At 35.2% G+C, this 20,527-nt stretch overlaps 1 protein-coding gene across 3 annotated transcripts in view; it reads right to left on the reverse strand.

The window, feature by feature from the left end:
* Window positions 1-19,915, reverse strand: part of LOC114244877 (prolyl endopeptidase) — a 35,476-nt gene extending 15,561 nt beyond the window's left edge. The window contains exons 1-5 of one of the 3 annotated variants that reach the window (XR_016323059.1): window positions 19,756-19,915; window positions 10,286-10,384; window positions 3,737-3,960; window positions 2,586-2,773; window positions 64-146 (exon numbers count right to left, since the gene is read on the reverse strand). Coding sequence is in view for 2 of the 3 variants with exons in the window: in XM_028176816.2 (XP_028032617.2) it covers window positions 64-146; window positions 2,586-2,773; window positions 3,737-3,960; window positions 10,286-10,384; window positions 19,756-19,911 (750 nt within the window). In the remaining variant the exon portion in view is untranslated. Of the gene's footprint in view, window positions 1-63; window positions 147-2,585; window positions 2,774-3,736; window positions 3,961-10,285; window positions 10,385-14,166; window positions 14,241-19,755 lie in introns of those variants that run through there. The other 2 variants (XM_028176816.2, XM_089727238.1) reach the window with 2 other exon arrangements.
* Window positions 19,916-20,527: the final 612 nt, after the last annotated feature.

The following is a 20,527-nucleotide window of genomic DNA, read 5'->3' on the forward strand; positions in this document are numbered from 1 at the left end:
GAATACAAGTTTTCCTCGTGTGACCTTATCAGCATTCATGATATGAATCCAATATGCACTTACCGAGTAAAATAATCCCTTGTTATCTTTCGTCCACGACATCGAAGCGAATTTGACTTTTTCTAAAACTTCCGGATAATCCTCGCCTAGAATACGACACAATCGTTAAATCAGTAACAGAATTCACTTTTGAATAAACAAGTTGCTTAAAGGTCTCGTTACCGGGGCAGAAAAAAAAACGAAGTAATGTGATTATTTTTGTGGTTTCTGTACATACATACCTAGTCAGGTCATAAATTCTGTCACATGTTTAATGTAAAATAATTGAAACAAGTTTATTCATTATGTAACCATTCATATACCAAAATGAACTTAACAAAACATAGATTCTTATGACACTAAAGTTTATTCAAAATGACCTCCGTGATTTTGAATACAGGCCTTCAATCTGCGCGGCCAGTCGTCTATCGCAGCACGAACGAGGTCCATGTCAATATCGGCGGCTGCCTTAATCAAGGATGTCTTGAGTGACTCCAAATTGGGATGAGGCTTTGAGCACGCCTTTTCCTCCAAGTGTTGCCATATCTTGTAATCTAACGGATTCAAATCTGGACTGGAGGAGGGCCAGTCTTCGTGCCGGATGAAGTCGATTTCACGCGCCGCCAGCCAGTCTTGTGTGCTCTTCGCTCTATGAGCTGGCGCCGAATCTTGTTGGAATACCCAGTGCCCGTTATTGAACATGGTATGAGAAACAGGTTCCACAAGGTTCGTCAGGACTGTATTTTGATACACAACTGCATTCGTTTTTACACCTTTCTCACAAAAATGTACCTCTGTTAAGCCCCAATAAGAAACTCCCAACCATACCATGAGCGAGGATGGAAAATGACCTCGTTGGACACGCGGAATATGGTTGCTCGCTTCTTCACTACTGTGTGCGTACACCATATCATTTTGTTTGTTATAGCTCTCTTCTACGGTAAAATTTTTTTCATCCAAAAAAAGAATTTCCCGATATTTTTTTCCCGCGTACCGCTTCAACAAAGCGCGGCATCTCTTCAGTCTCAGGTCCATTAGACGAGCATTCAAACGATGTCCTGTTTTTCTTCGATATGCCCGAAGCCCTAAGTCTTCATTTAACACCCTTTTCACCGTGGTTCTGCTTAACCCCATCTGAAGGGTCAACAGTTTCTGCTTACGTTTGGGATTTCTTTGAATTCGCGCCTTCACAGCTTTTATCACTGCTGGAGTCCTAACAGACCGAGGGCGACCACTTCTTGACCTGTCATCTACACTAGAGTCTTCATTGTATCGTTTGATGGTACGATAAACGAATCTTTTGGTTATATTCAAATTTTTCAGTATGTTAAAAATTTGAATTGGCGCGTAACCGCAACGATGCAACGCAATAACTGCAACACGGTCTTCTTTAAGCGTCCACTCCATATTTAAAAATGAGTAAAATTCTAAAAGTATACATTTTTTATTTTCATGAACAATTCGAAATTCGAATTCAATAAACTTTTTTGTGGCCAGCATTCTAAAAGAAAAATTTTTACTGTGTGACAATACTTATGACCTGACTAGGTATATACGAGAGAAACTTTCTTTTATAAAAATGAACAACCTATTTCTGTAATCAGTCCCGGATTTGGTTAACGACATAGTCAGTTGAATTTCGTGTTTCTTTCCATGATAATAATATTATACAGTAAAAGATCCTTATTCGCGTTTCCTTCGTTCGCGTTTTCACTATTCGCAGATTACAAAAAATACAACCCAATTCCTACATTTGCGCCTAAAGATTTCTTTATTCGGGGATCTAATCAGTACATACACATTATTATAGAGGATTCCAATATGTACGTATCTAACCGCATATCCTTTGTAGGCGCGCTTTATCATATTCACGGTTTTTGTATTCGCGACATACTCACGGAACGTATATTCCGCGAATAAAGAGCTTTTACTGTATGTAAAACTGTAAGAGTTATGTCGGTATATTAGAAGCAATTACAGGAAGGTTACGGCGGTCTATGGACTGACCACAAATCATCTTTCTTATCAAAGTGCAGACGGGGCGTAATTGTTTTTCTTTTTTCAAGTGTTTCTATATGTCTAATTTATGGCATATTCTACAACCTACATTTTTGACTGATGTTAACATACAAGGTGGTATTACATTAGTCAGTAGTGGGAGTGTGTGTTATCACTTATCATAACATGGTGTTTGACATTAACAAAAAATTATAATAAATATTTTTGTTTTTATGTGAAAAATGATATGAAATGAGATAATACGGGATGAAATATAATCTCAGTAAAGTGGTGGTCATTTACTGAGAGTTTTTCGGTGGACTTTTTGGAGGATCCCGAGAAGTTACGTTCAGCGGCTTTATATAATTTTCCCACATTTGTACAGTTTCACAGATACCAAACAGTTAATAAACCACCGTTATTATACATTTAAACCTGAAGAAATACTAAATAGACAAAATAAAACAAATCACACAACTTCACTCTTCGCGTTCCCGCCAAAAATTTGTATAAGAGAATAAGAGTGAACAGTAAGAGTGAAAGCTTACCGGTGGCAACGTCTTTGAAATGTATAGCTATCCAATCAGAGCCGCTGGCAGAAAGTCCGTACGCCAAGGTGGATCCGTCTTCGGTGAACTTTGTACCAGAAAGCGCCACCGTGCCGTCTTCGGACAGAGTGTTCGGGTCCAAGAAGACGCGGGGTTCGCCGTCCAGACCGTCTTGCACGTACAACGCACTAAAACAACATTTTGAAGTGAAACTTCTAAAGCGACTTCCAACAAGGTTGCGTTAAACGTTTAACGCTACCGTACTAGAAAGAGACAGAGCGAGAGTGAATGCGTGGCACTCGAACCGTAACGCATGCGCGTAGTATACCTGTTACAGGGCCAGCGCGAGTGTTAGTAACGAGTACCGTCCAATATTTTAATGAAGTAATTAAAAAAAAATCTATCTATAATTTAAAATATATATAACATAAACGTTGAAGATGTCGCATCTCTTATACACACATTACCTATTACAAGAGCAATAGGACGGATTTAAGGACGAAAAATGAAGAAAACCTAACCATGGTAGACTGCTGAAAAGATCTTTGAAAACGCATTGTGGATGAACGCAGTTATAAGTAGTATGGATGAACTCTACTCCGGTGGCAGACCGTGCGAATATAAAAACGAGATGATGTATAATTTCATATTTAATATTAAAATTGATTTCACTGTAAAATAAGTGGTATTATTAAATCACTTGCATTGGTAAGATTGAATTGAATACCGATAAGATTATTTTTACTGAAAATCGATTGACATATCGATCGATTGAAACAAATCATGTTCACTGATACAGCTAAGTTCGTGGGTTATAAATCGTATTAAATAGGTATATGAGACTTTTTGATAGTGTTAAGGTTTGTTCAAACGCAAGTGAACTTAAATAGCGCTATCGGTATCTCATTTATTAATGGTTTCACTTTAAATATAATATTATGGGTTCTTTTCTTAAATGTTTTTTCATTTATTTATTAGATGGGTAGACGAGCTCACAGCCCACCTGGTGTTAAGTGGTTACCGGAGCCCATAGACATCTACAACGTAACTGCGCCACCCACCTTAAGATATAAGTTCTAAGGTCTCAGTATAGTTATATGTTAGAGATTAATTTGCACATCAAATACACATATTGGATCTTTTTCACTCACTTCTGGTTCTGCAGACCGGTGTTCTTGAAGAAGAAGTATCTGCTGCCCTTCCTGAAGGGGCATGAATATTTAGGGTAATTCCACAGTTCCGTCAGCCTCTCGTTGATCGATTTCTGCACGGGACATGCGTCTAAATACGGACGCGTTATCTTGTTCTGAGCCTCGACGAATTCTTTGGTTTCATTCGAATCTGGATCTTCGAGCCAACGGTATGGATCTTTGATCTGAGAATTAAAACAAAATTAACTCCAAACATAAATTTAAAATGATTGATCAATCAATGATGCCTGATGTATCACTACATAGTATAAAACAAAGTCGCTTTCTCTGTCCCTATATCCTTGTGTATGCTTAAATCTTTAAAAATACGCAACGGATTTTGATGCGGTTTGTTTTTAATAGATAGAGTGATTGAAGAGGAAGGTTTATATGTATAATAACATCCATTAAATAGTGGAGAAATCAATAATAAATTACAGTTTCCGATGCGAAGCGGGGACGGGTTGCTAGTTCTAAATATACCGAAATTGTTAAATATAATTTTTAGTAATTTTGCATAACTTTTTATTGCCTCTCTAAGCGGATGAGTAAGCGGCCTGTTCGTCGTTGTTCATAAGAATCAGGAATGGCAGTAGTAGGTATAGTCAGCCGCTAGCGACGAGAACTTTTTTCAAAACTTGCTTGATACTTATGTATTCTTTTTTTCATGTCCGATGAATGTCTGTCTAATATATTGTGTATATATGAATATATTTGTATTAATGAGAATATAAATATTTATGTTCAAATTGGATATCTATACTAATATTATAAAGCCGAAGAGTTTGTTTGTTTCAACACGCTAATCTCAGGCACTACCGGTCCGATTGGAAAAATTCTTTCAGCGTTAGATAGCTGATTTTTTTTTTTTTTTTTTTTATTGCTTAGATTTGTGGACGAGCTCACAGCCCACCTGGTGTTAAGTGGTTACTGGAGCCCATAGACATCTACAACGTAAATGCGCCACACACCTTGAGATATAGTTCTAAGGTCTCAGTATAGTCACAACGGCTGCCCCACCCTTCAAACCGAAACGCATTACTGCTTCACGGCAGAAATAGGCGGGGCGGTGGTACCTACCCGTACGGACTCACAAGAGGTCCTACCACCAGTAATTACGCAAATTATAATTTTGCGGGTTTGATTTTTACTGCACGATGTTATTCCTTCACCGTGGAAGTCAATCGTGAACATTTGTTGAGTACGTATTTCATTAGAAAAATTGGTACCCGCCAGCGAGATTCGAACACCGGTGCATCGCTCGATACGAATGCACCGGACGTCTTATCCTTTAGGCCACGACGACTCACAAAATTTAAAATTTATTGAGGAAGGCTATAAGGCTATATAACATTACAATAAAACCAATACAAGTGGAGCACCAATAAAGAATGTTTCAAAATAAGGGTTTAAATAACTCTTTAACATTCTATAATTCAAAAATATTTTCACTTTTTACGTAAATGAAGTGGGGGTAAAATTTAGCGTTATGCCAAAGTAACCGTTCCACGCGGACGGAGTCGCGGGCAAAGCTAGTTATTTTATGATTGTACAACATTGTCTGTTATGTGTATGAATGTATACTAACTGTTTTGTAATATATAATTATGTTTTTGTTTTATGGAGTGTATGCACCGCTGCACTCTCCACCACTCTTGGTTGACTGCTAGAGAATAGTTTAGGCATTCAGTTTTTTTTAGGATTTAGGATTACTGGTGGCCCGGAGGCCGTTCCTGTTTCATTAGGTCAGATGGGCGAGCAAAGGCTCAGCCAAGAGGGGCGCGGTTTGCTAACAGATGCCTGAGCGCCTCCGAAGGAGACCTCAATCTTACAACTCAAGAGCAGCTGCTTCGCGAATGAATCTACAACCGGATCGGAATCGCGACCCGCTGAGAAGATCCGGCGAGAAACTCAGCGAGCTGATGCATGGGTTAGGTTGTATATCGAACTCTTTGTCGAGTTCGACGAGTATGGTTACCGGGGAGGCATTAAGTCCGCCACTGTGCTGTTATGCATAAAGACAAATAAATAAGTAATTAAATAAACAAAGTAATATAGTATAACTTCCTTCCTCATATTCCCGTCAAAAGCGCCATTAATTCATTCATATGTTAGTTTTCATAGTGCAAACCCTGATTACTTTGATATTGGGTAATAATGAAGAATGAGCAAGCGTTTTCTTCACTTGAAATATACCCAGAAACCCGATTTATTACAAAAACTGTATTTAAATATCTTTTTTTTATGACAGTCTATCGATGCCCTCTGTAATTTCGGCCAGCAGTATCATGCGCTTAAATTTGATTTAAAGCTTTTTTTTTTCTATGACATTTCGTTTTTGCAACAGGTTTCGCGAGTCAACGCTTCAAAATATATTTCGTATAAAATTTTAACGCGCAAATAAAGCGTTTACGCTTCGTTCAAATCCTGTTTTTTTTTCTTGAGTTAATATTTTGGAATAAATTTTGCGAGTCCTAGTGGTCGTCGAACCGTTCGACAGAACATCCTAGAACACATCTATCTATATAAAAATGAATTGCTGTTCGTTAGTCTCGCTAAAACTCGAGAGCGGCTGGACCGATTTGACTAATTTTGGTCTTGAATTATTTGTGGAAGTCCAGAGAAGGTTTAAAAGGTAGATAAATATGAAAATGCTCGGAATTAAATAAAAATAACAATGTTGTTTTTCCTTTGATGTGTCCCCCGTCGGACGGATTCCTTTTGTTTGTTTTAAGTTTATTTTACACAAAAGTTTAGGTCTCAATTTATCGATTGAGGCACTACGAAGTCTGCCGGGTCAGCTAGTTAAAAATAAATATTTCTTCTTGAATACAAAACGTTACTTTTTATATTTATGAGCATACGGGTCCAAGGTCCGAAAGTACATGGAATAAACGAAATAACCTTTTGAATTTAAAACGTGTTTGGAAAACATTAATTGAATACATAATTACTTCGCAACAGCGTTTACCGCTATAGTAATGCGAATCTTTAGGAATTTGATTTAATTAGTCGATTTTGACGCTTAATGTCAAACGTTTAAGGAAAAAAAAAACAGACGTAATTGCTTGTTGAAAATAATTGTACACTCTCTTGTGTGGTACAGAAAACAATTAATGAAAAACTGAAGATCGTTATTTTGATTCTACTTATTCGCTTATGCTGTTTTTGTGTGTGCGGTCTATTCGTATCGAATAATATTGTTTGGTGTATTCGTAACTCGATCGAGGTCAGTGACCGTTTCATGACAAAGGCTTAGGAAGTATTGACTGTTTTCTGTGCTTTCGGTAGAAACCGCAAAAATAAAAAAAATCTTTTTCATTTTAACACGATGCTGTGAAGATTGACTCTTTAAAGTTCGACAGGAAGATATTTTTTTTACATCAATGAAAATTGTTTACTGTTTGTGTGTGTAATATTTTCAGATTTCGTGCAATTCATGTTATATTATTATTATTATTATTTCAATAGTTCACGGGTATGCAATCAAAACAAAAAAACTCTATAAGTACTGGACAGCGTAAATTATGTAATTATCTCCAAGGTTGTACGTGTTATATTATCATATTAATAATACAAAATTTTGATAGACGTGAAAATATGTTCTTTTTAAATTTACATTAGTGAACACAATTACCATTTTGAGTGAAGGTTTGTTTATTAAAATCGTTTGTGAGATTCTTTTGTATAATGGCATGCTTGTTTGACTCTTTCATTGTTGGCTCGAAACACATTATCGATCGATTTCTATATTTTCACATTATTTATTATTTGCGTTAAATTCAATTATCTCAGCTCTTAATTTTCTTGAAATTGACAATGCTAATACCGGATTTGCCCTATTTAAGGGTGAGATTTTATTTTTTGTTCTACATGGTTTAGCTGACCATGCCCAATGCAATCTATGCTGGGATATGAGATTGAAGTCTTAATTGTGTGGTGGTTATCCCGACCATTCTTTCCGGTCACCGTCCTCGCCCAACCCGTCGCTTGCGACGAGAAAATAAACACAGAGACACAGCCCACGAGATTCTCGCTGAATCTTCTCAGTGAGTCGCGTTTCCGATTCGGTGGTAGATTCTGCGAAGCATTGCTCTTGCTAGGGCCAGTGTTAGCAACACTCCCGGTTTGAGCCCCGTGAGCTCACCTACACGTCAAGGCGGAGCTGAAATGGACTCTCAAGGCTATCATCATCATCATATAGGTAGGTTAAAAAAAATACCGTTTTAACCAGATTTGAACGTATGACTGCATTCCGGAGGGAATAAACAAAGTGGAAATATCCACTAGTGTGTTCTCACTTTTATTCCACAAGTCTGTTACAGTTTGAGCCCGGTTTTCGAATGTCCCTCATCTATTACCAAGTATACCAACCACTGCACGATATTATTTCTTTACCGCAGAATTCATTTTTCACAAATTTTACTATTAGAAGAACGTGTGCAAGAATTTAAATCGCCTCAGAGGTATTGCTTGGCTGGCATTATATCGAACGCCTTAATTTTCTTGATACAATAAACTATTACTTATTCACAAGTACTAATGACCTAGTAAACCTATATACTGACAGGTGTGGTTTATATTGCGTTGTTAGCGAAACTATGTTCCTACAACAAAGTCGTGGGAATCGCGACACGAGGTTTGTACAGTAAGTATAAATATATTAATAATTTATACGTTTCTTTTAATTGATTTTCTTAAGCGCTTAATGTAAAACTATGCTGGTTGATGTAATAAAAATACGAAAAAAAACACAAATAACATTTTATTAGTGGATAATTTATATTGAATTATAAAGCTTCTTGAATTAGGTAATTGACTTTAGTTAACTTTTTATCTCTTTTTATAATTTCGATTTTAGGTCACCGCCCAGATCGATACCGCCGTCCTGACGTTGAGCCATTAGCAGTTATGAGTTCTGTTCAATGGTTGAGTAGTAGCCTTTATCTCGATTTAATTTAGTCTTCGAATTCAAGTCTCGCACAAAATTGGGTATTAAAGGAAGTATTTTTAGAAATTTGGGAGAAAATCCAACACCAATAAATAGATATTTTTCTGCTGTTGCATATTTGTAAAAAAAAATAAAGTTATGTAAAATTAATTTTCAACTTTCAATAATGAGTTATTTAGATTTAACGATTTATTTTTTTTACTCCACAATGTTATTTATAAAATAATAATACGATTATATGGATATCTGTCACTGGCAATCGCGTGCTCTACTCCGTCGAAGATGAAGTTTACCCGAAATAATTATACTGAAATAACCACAACTGGAACGAAGATCTAAACAGTACTTTTAGCTATGGGATACCGGCCTAGTATATTAAGTAAGTACAATCTACAAATGTAAAACTCGATGTGTATATGTATGTACGCTATAGACTATACACTTCGAAGCGGCTGAATCGATTTCGATGAGATTTTCAGGAAATCTTTAGACTGGGTTATCGGTTTTTGTAAGTACGTTTTTTTGTAAGTACGTTGGCGATTTAGGTTTGCCGCTAGGGGCGCTGTTCTAACTCCATACAACTTTTACGCGATCGGAGAAGTTAAAAAGCTCGCACTAAGCACATTTACTAAGTATATTTACTGGTGGTAGGACGTCTTGTGAGTCCCCACGGGTAGGTACTACCACCCTGCCTATTTCTGCCGTGAAGCAGTAATGCGTTTCGGTTTGAAGGGTGCGGCAGCCGTTGTACTGTAAAAACTGAGACCTTAGAGCTATGAAACATATATGAAACAACACTGATCTAAATCAAATCAAAAAGATTCTGACTAGTATGGCCTTCTCTGTTTTCTGTATTTATTAAGAAAGTAAATGATATCTTAGCGCCGTCGAATTTTGAACAATTTGACAATGAGATAGTGATGTTGTACGCTGAGGTACGTCACGCAGATGCGGGTGAAAAACAACGTTACTAGGTTATTCGTAAGTTTCCATAGTTTTTTTTATTGCCCTTGTAGGCAGACGAGCATACGGATCACCTGATGGTGATTGGTTACAGCCGCCTATGGACCTCAGCAATACCAGGGACAGAGCCAAGCCGCTGCCTATAATAATTTCATACTATTTCAATCGTTCTCTGCAAAATACTGCATTTATTTTACGTACCTATCCATTTTACAAAACACCTTTACGAACCGGTTCCAAAAATTCAAATTATACAGCCATATACACGTTGATTTTGTTTTTGAATGATTTTTTTGTGTGACTATTACTTAATTAACAAAAAAATAATAACGGATACAGCATAATATACCAAATGAGCTTTTAATGGCTACTAGTGTCACTTGTAATCGGTTTACGAAAAATTTACATTCAAATATTGTTGCGTACTACTTACTATCTTACTACCTTTTATTATTTCCGCGAGCCATGAACACACGTAATTCAAAACGCTTCACGCTTAAATATTATCGTGCTAAATTAATTATCGATGTCCGAGTGGGAATGTGTGTATTATAATTGTATTATTGAAAACAAACAAGAAAAACTTTATTAAATACCTTAGTTCCATGATAGTCGTCGACGACGGTTTCGTCACGTCTCACCGCTGGATAGTCATACAGCATATTCCTTGAGGACAATATTGTCGTGCCGGTGCACTGCAAAAAGGCGCACGCTATTAAAACACATATTATACAGGCACGCATCGCGAACACCAAGCCCATAACTGAGTTGGATGAAGCCAACACGCCCACTTATAAAGGCTAACGCAGCCACAACAGCAAACAGAATATGATCACTGCGAACAACCGTGCGAATGTGTAGGCACTAGGTTAGACAGGTTTTTGACAGAATTATTTTTCGAACGGACCGCGATAGCAGGTTCGTTTTGTTATTAAAACTAGCGACCCGCCCCGGCTTCGGATTATCGTAGCCGAAGTCTGAAAGCACCTAGATTCGAACCAAACGATTTCCTACTTTACAAATGATAATATTCAAGTACTTTGCCTCTTAAATAATATCGAGCTGAGCCCGGGACGCGCTATTTATAGGTTTACCTTGTTGTAATTGTTCAAATTGCGATTATTCTTAATATTTCATTTTATATGGTGCCAAGGACAAGAATCGATTTTCCTATTTATTATTCTATGAATTTATTCCGCATTTGTTATACATAGTTATAGCAGCGTTAAAGTTCGTTACGTGGTTTAAATAAATTAAGCGCACACACAGACAGACAAAAATAACGGTTGGGCAGTATCACGTATTTGTTGCCAACGAATATCTCTTTCCTTTATAATTTTTTTGTTATATTTTTTTACCTGTTTTTTGTTATGGTTTTTATTACATGTTTGTGTGTTCTTTGTCTGTTTTGATCATATGAATGATCAAACTTCATATAGACCCACGGATAGCTCTTTCTTCAACTATATGTAAAACAGTAGAATATTTAATTAATAATAGACTAGACTGGTATTTGGAAAACAAAAAAAGATTACCACCTGTACAATTTGAATTCCGTAAAGGTAAAAGTATTACAGACTGCCACTCTATTTTGACCTCTGATATTCGTAGTGCCTTCTCTTTGAACGTTTTTGTTGTAGCTGTTTTTATCGACATTTCTGCTGCATATGATAACGTCCCAATTTTAGTACTCAGAAGCAAGCTGCTCCAACTGAGTTTACCTTGCAAGTTGGTACAATTTATATGCAACTAGCGACCCGCCCTCGCTTCGCTTCGGCAACCGCAGTTTATTAATGATCTTATTGAATTTTCTTTTATAGAAACCTGGCAGTAACAAACAATAAAAAAAGAACGTAACAAAACAAAAAATCGATTCTTTCCTCTTCATGGTTGGCGATAATGACTTCACATAAAACAGATCGTCGATTCTGTCGCAGACTTTTTCGTAGGGCTATTCAAAATAAATATTTCCATTTTATATTACATAGCTGAGTCCCGCGATGTTACCCGCAGTTATTGTCGTACCGCGGCTGACGCCGCGGGGCGAAGCTAGTCTAAAAAAAGTAGCCTAACTTACTCCTTATATCATCAGCTACCTATCAGTGAGTCTCGTTAAATCGGTCCAGCCGTTGCAGAGATTAGTCGGAACAAACAGATAGACAAACAGAAGGAAAAAAAAGAAAAAAATATTGGTATATGTACTGTGGTATACATACTTACGCATTTAGTAAAAAGTGGTTATTTTATTATTACAAACAGACAATCCAATATTATTTATTTATTATTTATTATGATCGCAAGATTCATCTACTTTTCAACAGATCACTTACAGATAGAAGACAACTTTGGAAAGGCCTACCCCGAGGGTCAGTATTAAGCTCTATACTATTTAATATCTTCACTCAGGATATTCACACAAAATTAACAAGTAATTGCCAAATGATCAAATAAGCGGATGATATGTGCACACATCTCATAAGAGCATTCCTGTGGCATCGTCTGTTTTAACTAAATGCCTGAACTCTGTTGGAACTTGGTGAGAAGAACATGGTTTGGAAATCTCAGCCCACAAAAGAACGGTAGCTATATTCTCAAGGAAAAAAGTATCCTTCCTGTCGCAGTAAAATACAGAGAAGAGTTTATTCCTGTCTAAAATACTCTTAGGTTCCTCGGTTTAACTCTAGACTCGCATCTTAAATGGACAGCTCATGTCGATACGGTAGTTGATAAATGTGAAAAGAATATGAACTTATAGAGGGCCCTCTTGGGAGCTTGATGGGGTGCCCATCCATACTCTCAAACTTAGTAGTCTGAGAGTATTATGGATGGGCACGCCATTAAGTTACACATCTTAATATATATAAATCTCGTGTCACAATGTTTGTCCTCAATGGACTCCTAAACCACTTAACCGATTATAATAAAATTCGCACACCATGTGCAGTTCGATCCAACTTGAGAGATAGGATAGTTTTTATTTCGATTAATTGTCGCAATATTTATTAATTAACAATAAAATGATTTCTTCTTTTGATTTTTGTTATCAATTGTAAGTTTCATAAGTCTAAAACAGATGGCGCCTTAAATAAATTTTTACAGACAATTGTAATACTGTCTGACATTAATATCTCATAGATGGCGCTGTGTTAAAAATACCAATGTTTCCCATAAGCTACAATTTAATGGCATAAACACCACGTGTTGCTGAGGCTAAAGTATAAGTGAAACTTATTTCGTAGTAAACGCAATACAGTGAAATTCAATTATTGTTATTTGTCAATTTTTGGTATAAGCATAGCGGGCCGCGTGTTATTTAGAAACAAAAACCTTAGCCACAGCAACGTGTGGCCGGGTCTGCTAGTATAGTTATAAAGCTTTAATGGCTCAATTGTTTTTAACCACGCGATAATAAACTCTGTCACGTTTGGATAAAATACAAGTGAAAGCCTTACGTGTTGTTTTGGGGGCTATGAAATCGTCTTCCAATAGCGCATTGCAGGTCGAAAGGGTTGATCTGCCTTTACATTTAAGACGAGACAATACCTAGCAGATTGCTTCTTTATCAAAGTATCCCAAATAAACTCTAACCCCGTACTTACTAAACTCATTTCACTAATAATCTACATGCACTTAAAATATTGGAGAAAAAAAAATTGACCCTGCCTTCATAGAAGCGCGGGAAAAATAGCTTGCCTCTCGGCACCAGCTGTACAATCTCACATGCTACCAATCTATGAGACGCCGTTTAATGCTCTCTGCTATGTCCCAAAAATTTTACAAGATATTGGCTTAAATGAAAACTCCATAGATATTAAGTATATTTTTTCTTAAATACGTTTACCGAGAAATGGTTTGACTGGTATGCATTTTACACTGATGCATCAAAATTGAATTCGAGTAGCAATGTGGGCGCTGTTTTTCTTAATGCAACTGCTAAAGTTTGGAGTTTACATAAATTACCTGTTGAGGCAAGCGTTTTTAGTCGAGAATGCATAGCTATTCTAAGCTGCATTACTCATATTTTGGAACAGTGAATCAACCCTTCAGTAATTTTCACAGACTCTAAGCGCCTTACAGGCCATTTCTGGTCACCTTTTTAAAACTTGCATCCTTAATCATATTATTTGTAAAATAAAGGAATGCCTTCTTAGATGCCATAATAATAATACTATTGTTGAACTAGCATGGGTTTCTCTGCTCATGTTGGTATTAAACGAAATGAGCGTGCAGATGATTTAGCAAAAAAGGCTACATTGCATGGCGATAACAGTTTTTTTTATAATACAATGACCGAAGTATTAAGTATTGCTAAAAAAACTATTCCGTGACTGGAGTATCGAATGGGAATCAAATAAGTATAAGTATTCTATAATCCAACCAACAATATTCCATTCTCCGTGGTTTTTTAAGTACAGGAATCTTGACAAAAGTACCACTAGCATTCTTATCAGAATGCGACTAGGTCACGTTTGCTCACCTGTTCAGTTGTTCTAATTCCAATATGTGATTGTGGAACCGAGGATGGTACAGTGGATCATATATTCTTCAACTGCTTCCTAAACAATAAGTATAATCCCTTATATACTTTATTAAAAAAACAATTCCCCTCCCCATCAACATGAACTTCCTATTAACTTTCCCCACTAGAAAAGGTAGTCTACTCGCTTGGATCTTTCATAGCTGCTAATAATATAAAATTATAGTTCTTAATAACAGTTCAATGCAAAAATTGTAAAAATAGGTAAATTTATTTTCAGTTCATGCCTTTAAATATAATGTAAATGTCTTAGCATAATTATGTTGATATCTCCACTATCCAACTTTGGCAAAGTTGTACTTAAATTTAAGTAACAAAGGCCAGAAACAAAGAAAAAAAACCGGTTTCTTATATTATTAATTGATTAGTGATGATTGTCGTAAATAATTACACATATTTAGCTGTGTATTTGTTGGGTAGAATATCGTCGCTTAGAATCGAAATAGAATATCGTCGCTTTTCGCGAAATTGTTAGCTGTGCGAAGCTATCTAACCTGGAAATCCTGGAATTAAGTCGAAAATGCATTTTACAAAAACCTTAATCCAGTGATGTTTATCAAACGTGCTTAAAAACAAATCAAAAGGCTATGTTCAAATTTAAGCTTCCGCTATTTTATAGCGTTATTCTTAAATCAGCTAGCTTTTGAACGGCTTGGAACATAATGTAAAGGGCTTCATACTTTGTAAGACATCGTAATGTGCTTCGAGACCCGAAGCCCTAAAAGCTTCGCGAGAAATGCAAAATATAAGTAAAATAGGACTTTATTTAATTGATTTTGATTAAATGGCATTTAATTAACTAGTCTTGCGGTTTAATCCTGCGGTTTCTATTGTAGTTACATTATTTCAGACGTTCCGAATACTGTACAGTTTTCGAAAGTAAAGTGGTACCTACTATTCGCGAAAGCCGAAGACAATACAAAGTTATATTTAGTTAGGGACAATTCCACGTCACATTAATCCTATTGGTAAACAATTACAAAAACAAAACTCCATTACTTACAATTAAATCAGTGCAATTTTCACATCGGGAGTTATTTTAGTTTCTATTACTATGCTATACTATTTGTAGCACAAGTTTGATCGTAACAAAGTTTTTCATTTCTGTCAACAATTCATGAAATCTAAGAAAATACCGACCGACGCCTTACTTGATTTTCTTAATGTTTGCTGCCTTTTACAAAAATGAAACGGTCGACAAAATGAGTCAAGAAAAGGAAACATAGGTGTCACATTTGTTTTATAACTTAACGACTCCATTGTGTAAGTTCTATTGTTAATATCTAATTAAAATGCTGAGTTCCTTTATGAGCGAGCCATGAGTTTTATAAGAGCTATATATGTACCTACCTACGTATCAAAATTGGATTAGCCCTGTAGGCTACCAACGATTAGGTACAGGAAAAGACTGAATTGATTTTATTTTTATTTTGAACGATTCAGTTACTGAGCATTAATGAACTTTTTTTTACGAGTTCTTTGGATGTTTTCTATACTAATCTATACTAATATTATAAAGAGGAAAGATTTGTTTGTTTGTTTGTTTCAAATAGGCTCCGAAACTACTGGACCGATTTGAAAAATTCTTTTTCCATTAGAAGCCGACATTGTCCCTGATGAACATAGGCTACTTTTAAAAAAAAAAAAAATATTTTATTTTTTTGGTTTCATGTGTGTTTTAATGTTTCCGAAGCGAAGCGAGGGCGGGTCGCTAGTCTTAGATAATAATAAACAATCCGACTTTTTATCGCGTGAATATAGGCGGACACTAGTAAAACAATGTTTCCAAAAAGTACTTTTAAAGGAATAAAACGATTATGTATCACTCAATCACTTGTTTTGCGCAGATTGTTTTCTTTTTATGAAAGAAGGATTACTGGTGGCCCGGAGACCTTTCCAGTTTCACCAGGACAGACGGGCGAGCAAATGCTCAGCCAGGAGGGGTGGGATTTGCTAACAGCTCCCCGAGCGCCTCTGAAAGACACCTAACAGCTCAAGTGAAGCTGCTTCTCGAATGAATCCACTACCGGATCAGAATCGCAACCCGCTGAGAAGATCCGGCGGGAAACTTAGCGGGCTAATGCGTGGATTAGGTTACATATTGAACTCTTTGCCGAGTTCGACGAGTAATGCAGATTTTATTCTTTTAAATTGTAAATCTCAAATTCCATTAATTTTTATAAGAACCAATCACAACGCTTGACGTCATTTGCGGCTAATCGTTTTTAATTACTGTATATTTCTGACTAATAAAATCACGTCCAATTTAGTTTCGGAAGTTTATAATAGAAAAAGCAAGAGCCCGCGAAAGCCAGACTTTATTCATTTTATAAAACCTGAAAGTTTCTCTGAACATGATCTCTGTCCAACATAGATGATAACGCTCAGGGACTAAAGAGTTTGGCCTATTGTTACTTGGGCAGGTAATTAGTTTTTACATCTTGTCAGACACGTTAAAAATCGGCATAGTCTGCTGTAGGTGTGAGCGCGAGGCAACAACTAATCAAACGGGTGAGAGTGAGATAGAGTTTAGTCTATATTATGATAGTTTACCATACATGTAACATCCACTGTCAAGCAAAAATAGCCATCAGAGTTATTAATATTAATATTTCGCACCATCCGCATTATACGCACCATCCTACAAATGTTTCGGTCGATGTGTAGCAGGTATCATAGAACAAAAGATATTTGACAGATTCCTGAATCACGCTAACGATATTTTCAAGATAAGCTTACATATTTACAAGTTCCCAAGAACAACATTTGTGCCGCCGGTCTAGCGTGCAATTTCATCCGCTAGGTGGAAGATCTTCCCTTAATCATCATCCTCCCAAAGATGCTTACGGTTACTGGACATGGCTTAAGATATTATGTGTACCTAACCAAAATACACGCATAGTTTAGGACAAATAATATGCTAGAGCTTACCTGCAATGTGATTATAATGGAAAAGGAAGATTAAAATCTTACAATACATAAAAAAATATCCAGAGTAGCAGAAAGACTGAAGTAACAGGAATTCATAAAAGACACAACAACAAAACAAGGTGTCTGGTGGCTGTCCGGCAATGGATGATGTATTTCTAATGTTATTCAAATGCAAAATAAAAAATAACGAGCTTTATAGTTGAACGATTTTGAGGATTTTGTATATTTTCTGTTACCAGTCTCTTGCGGTATAGTTTTCACAACAAATAGTAGTCAGGTTTCATATTTTATGAACCCAGTCACCACAAGCTACTTCACTATGTTGGGTCTGTAGTAGCAGTACCTACATTTTCTACCAATTCTCTAACTTAACTCTGCTGCTAATTACTATCGTACCTAAAAATGCGCATATGCACAATTTTCAAGAATTGACACTTTTTTTGCCTACCTACTGTTAGTATCCTCGAAGAGTTATCATACTTCACCAAATGCGTAGGTGAGCTCACGGAATTCAGCCTAGGAGACTTTGCTAACATCTACCCTAGCAAGGGCAGTGCTTTGCTGTATCAATAATTGATGAGAGAAAAGCGGCCGGTCAAAAACTATAAGACAAATAAAACATGGAAATTTGTAACGATTTGAACTAGTTTGATGAAATAATTCATTATTATCTTATTTATGCTTATACTATTAAAGTAACAAACACAAAGCTTTATTGGAGCTGTCTCATGTGATATTTAAAATTTTCACTGTAAATATTTATGAACTTAATAATAAAAAAATATTTTGAAAAAATGATGTTTGCTAAATTACTATTTTATTAATGAAAAAAAACTTGGAGTATATCTACTTGAACAGCTTATCAGTTAAAAAGTCCTACCCATTACTACCCATACAAGATAGACATACTAAACATATACTAGAGGGTATTATTGAGCTAATCTAAATTACAAGCCATTGAAATTACTGGTTTATGTATTAAACATAACAGCATAAATTTTATTCACAAAATATATTATACTGTTTTGAAATTTTTGCAATGTGTGATTCCTGGATTATTTAAATACATAATTATTTTATTCGAATTTTTATTCTGTATTATCCCTGATTTCGTAAACTTGTGTGATATTTAAATTAATGCTTAAATGTCTGATGTATGACCAAAAATACTGGAACCTAAGATCTTAAAATCAATTATGAAAATTAAATAGAACTGTATTTTTTATTGATTGATAATTGACAAATTAAGTAACCTTGGCTTACATCTTAGCTTAGCTTATTATTTGTACCACTTAAGCACAATAAATGAAGCACCTTGTGTACAATAAATTTATTAAAACTACAAGATAATGGAAATTTAAAAATATTGTGCAAAATGTACATTATAGTCATACTTTATCTCATTGGGATGTTTATAAATAGAAGATAAATATTTGATTGAGAGTAGTAGTAACACTAGTTGATAAGAATAAATATGTGAATTGAATTGTTTAAATTATATACTTGTATGATTGATTATATTGTTTATAAGCACAAAGAATTGTGTTAAAAGTTTCAATTAAATCAGAATCTATTTGCAAACAAATAGAAAGAAGAATCTTGTGTTGAGAGTTGTTTTTATACTTCAATTTTTATTCTATATAAATTGTTTAGTACAAGAGTTTGCTTGTAAAAGATATTTGCAAATTATGTATTGTAATAGCAGAAAACCAATTTCTTAAAAATCTAGCAATTTATTGGATTTCAAAATAGAATAATTTAATAACAGTGAAATATTCAACTTTAAAACAATGCTTGAATGATAAATTTGTACTAAAATAAAAATGAAACATCATTAAAATTATGACAATTATTTGATCATTTTCAATTTATGATTATCATTTCCCAATTTATTAGTACCGATCATAGATAATACACATGTACCAATTAACATAAGATGAAAAAACTGTAAAATTACTGACTCTTATAATAGAGGTTGATGGAGCTGATTTAGCACATCACATGAATGATATCAACCATCTTGATACATGAGATAAGTAAATCATATAATGTCACTGCTTGTTTTAATCTTCAAAACTATTCATGACTGCTTCTCAATAATAAAATGAGCTTAGTCATGGTATCAAAACTAATGAGCAAGTTCCAATCAAAACCACACCAGTTTTTGGATATTTTTTATTACAATAGTTATAACGTTCGTAATATTGCTTAAGTAAATAAATTAATATTTTAGGTTTAATACTTAAAATTCTCTCAATGAAAATGTAGCAGAATTTTATTTATTTAAGTGGTGTTTTAAATTGTGTAAAACATTTCATTCTACTATTATTTTTTCAAGTGTTATTGGTATGGTTTATATGCGCAAGTCAAAAATATATTGCTAAGGGAAGTAACTTTTGTGGTTAGATTTTTAACACAAACAATTTTTAGTTTTTGTTTCTTATAATTACTACAGACTGCTTATTTAAGTCAACTGGCTTTGATGTGTATATGAGTTTTCAAATTATTCAAATAATATTAAACTTATTTCTTTTCATTGTAACCGAAACAAAAACTTCGGTTAAGTTTATAAATGGACTTAAATTTGTATTTACTTACAGTTACAATCCTATTATTAGTAGAATCGCCAGGTACGTATACTGGTCTTTTAATTGTGTGTAAATGATGGTGTATGTTAGGCGTATTCTTTATAAACTTTTTGAAAAATGGGCAATGATTAGCAAAAAAGCAACGCACTAACATACAATTTGACATTTTCACAGGTTAAAAAGTTACAGTTGTTAAAGTGTAATCTATGGAAATCAATGGGTACAGTACAGACTCAAAGGACTGTTACTCGTATCGAGTGATACGAATATGTACGCAGGTGCTTAACTACCGCAGGCGGTGCCCATTTCTACCCCGAAAACATGCATTCCTGTTTAAAAGGTCGGGATAGTCGTAGGACTCGTAAGACAATAGAAGTGAGACATCAACCTCTTATCTCAAGGTGAAGACACTCACGTTGCCGCGTTGTGATGTCTAAGGTTCTATTAACCGCTTAATATCAGATGGGTACTTATAGTTGTGTGGTGGTAAAACGGGGTACCAAGCTACTCAAATATAATTCTTTTAAACTTATGTTTTCTTAACTGTAATAATTTTGTATGAATAATTCGGATTTGTGTCAGAGTCGAATATAACTTGAGTGCTAAAAGCCTCTCGATTGTGCTAGTTTATCCATGTGTGCCGGTAACTACTCAACGCCATGTCGGTCGTGTGCTCGTTCACCGATCTCTGTGATAAAAAACTTTAGTTTTACAACAAAATAGCATATAGCATATTATGTTTAAGACCAAAATACATGTAAGTACTTGTTATTATCACATTA

This window comes from Bombyx mandarina, chromosome 05 (assembly GCF_030267445.1).
Source record: "Bombyx mandarina strain Sakado chromosome 05, ASM3026744v2".
Taxonomy (NCBI): Eukaryota; Metazoa; Arthropoda; class Insecta; order Lepidoptera; family Bombycidae; genus Bombyx; species Bombyx mandarina.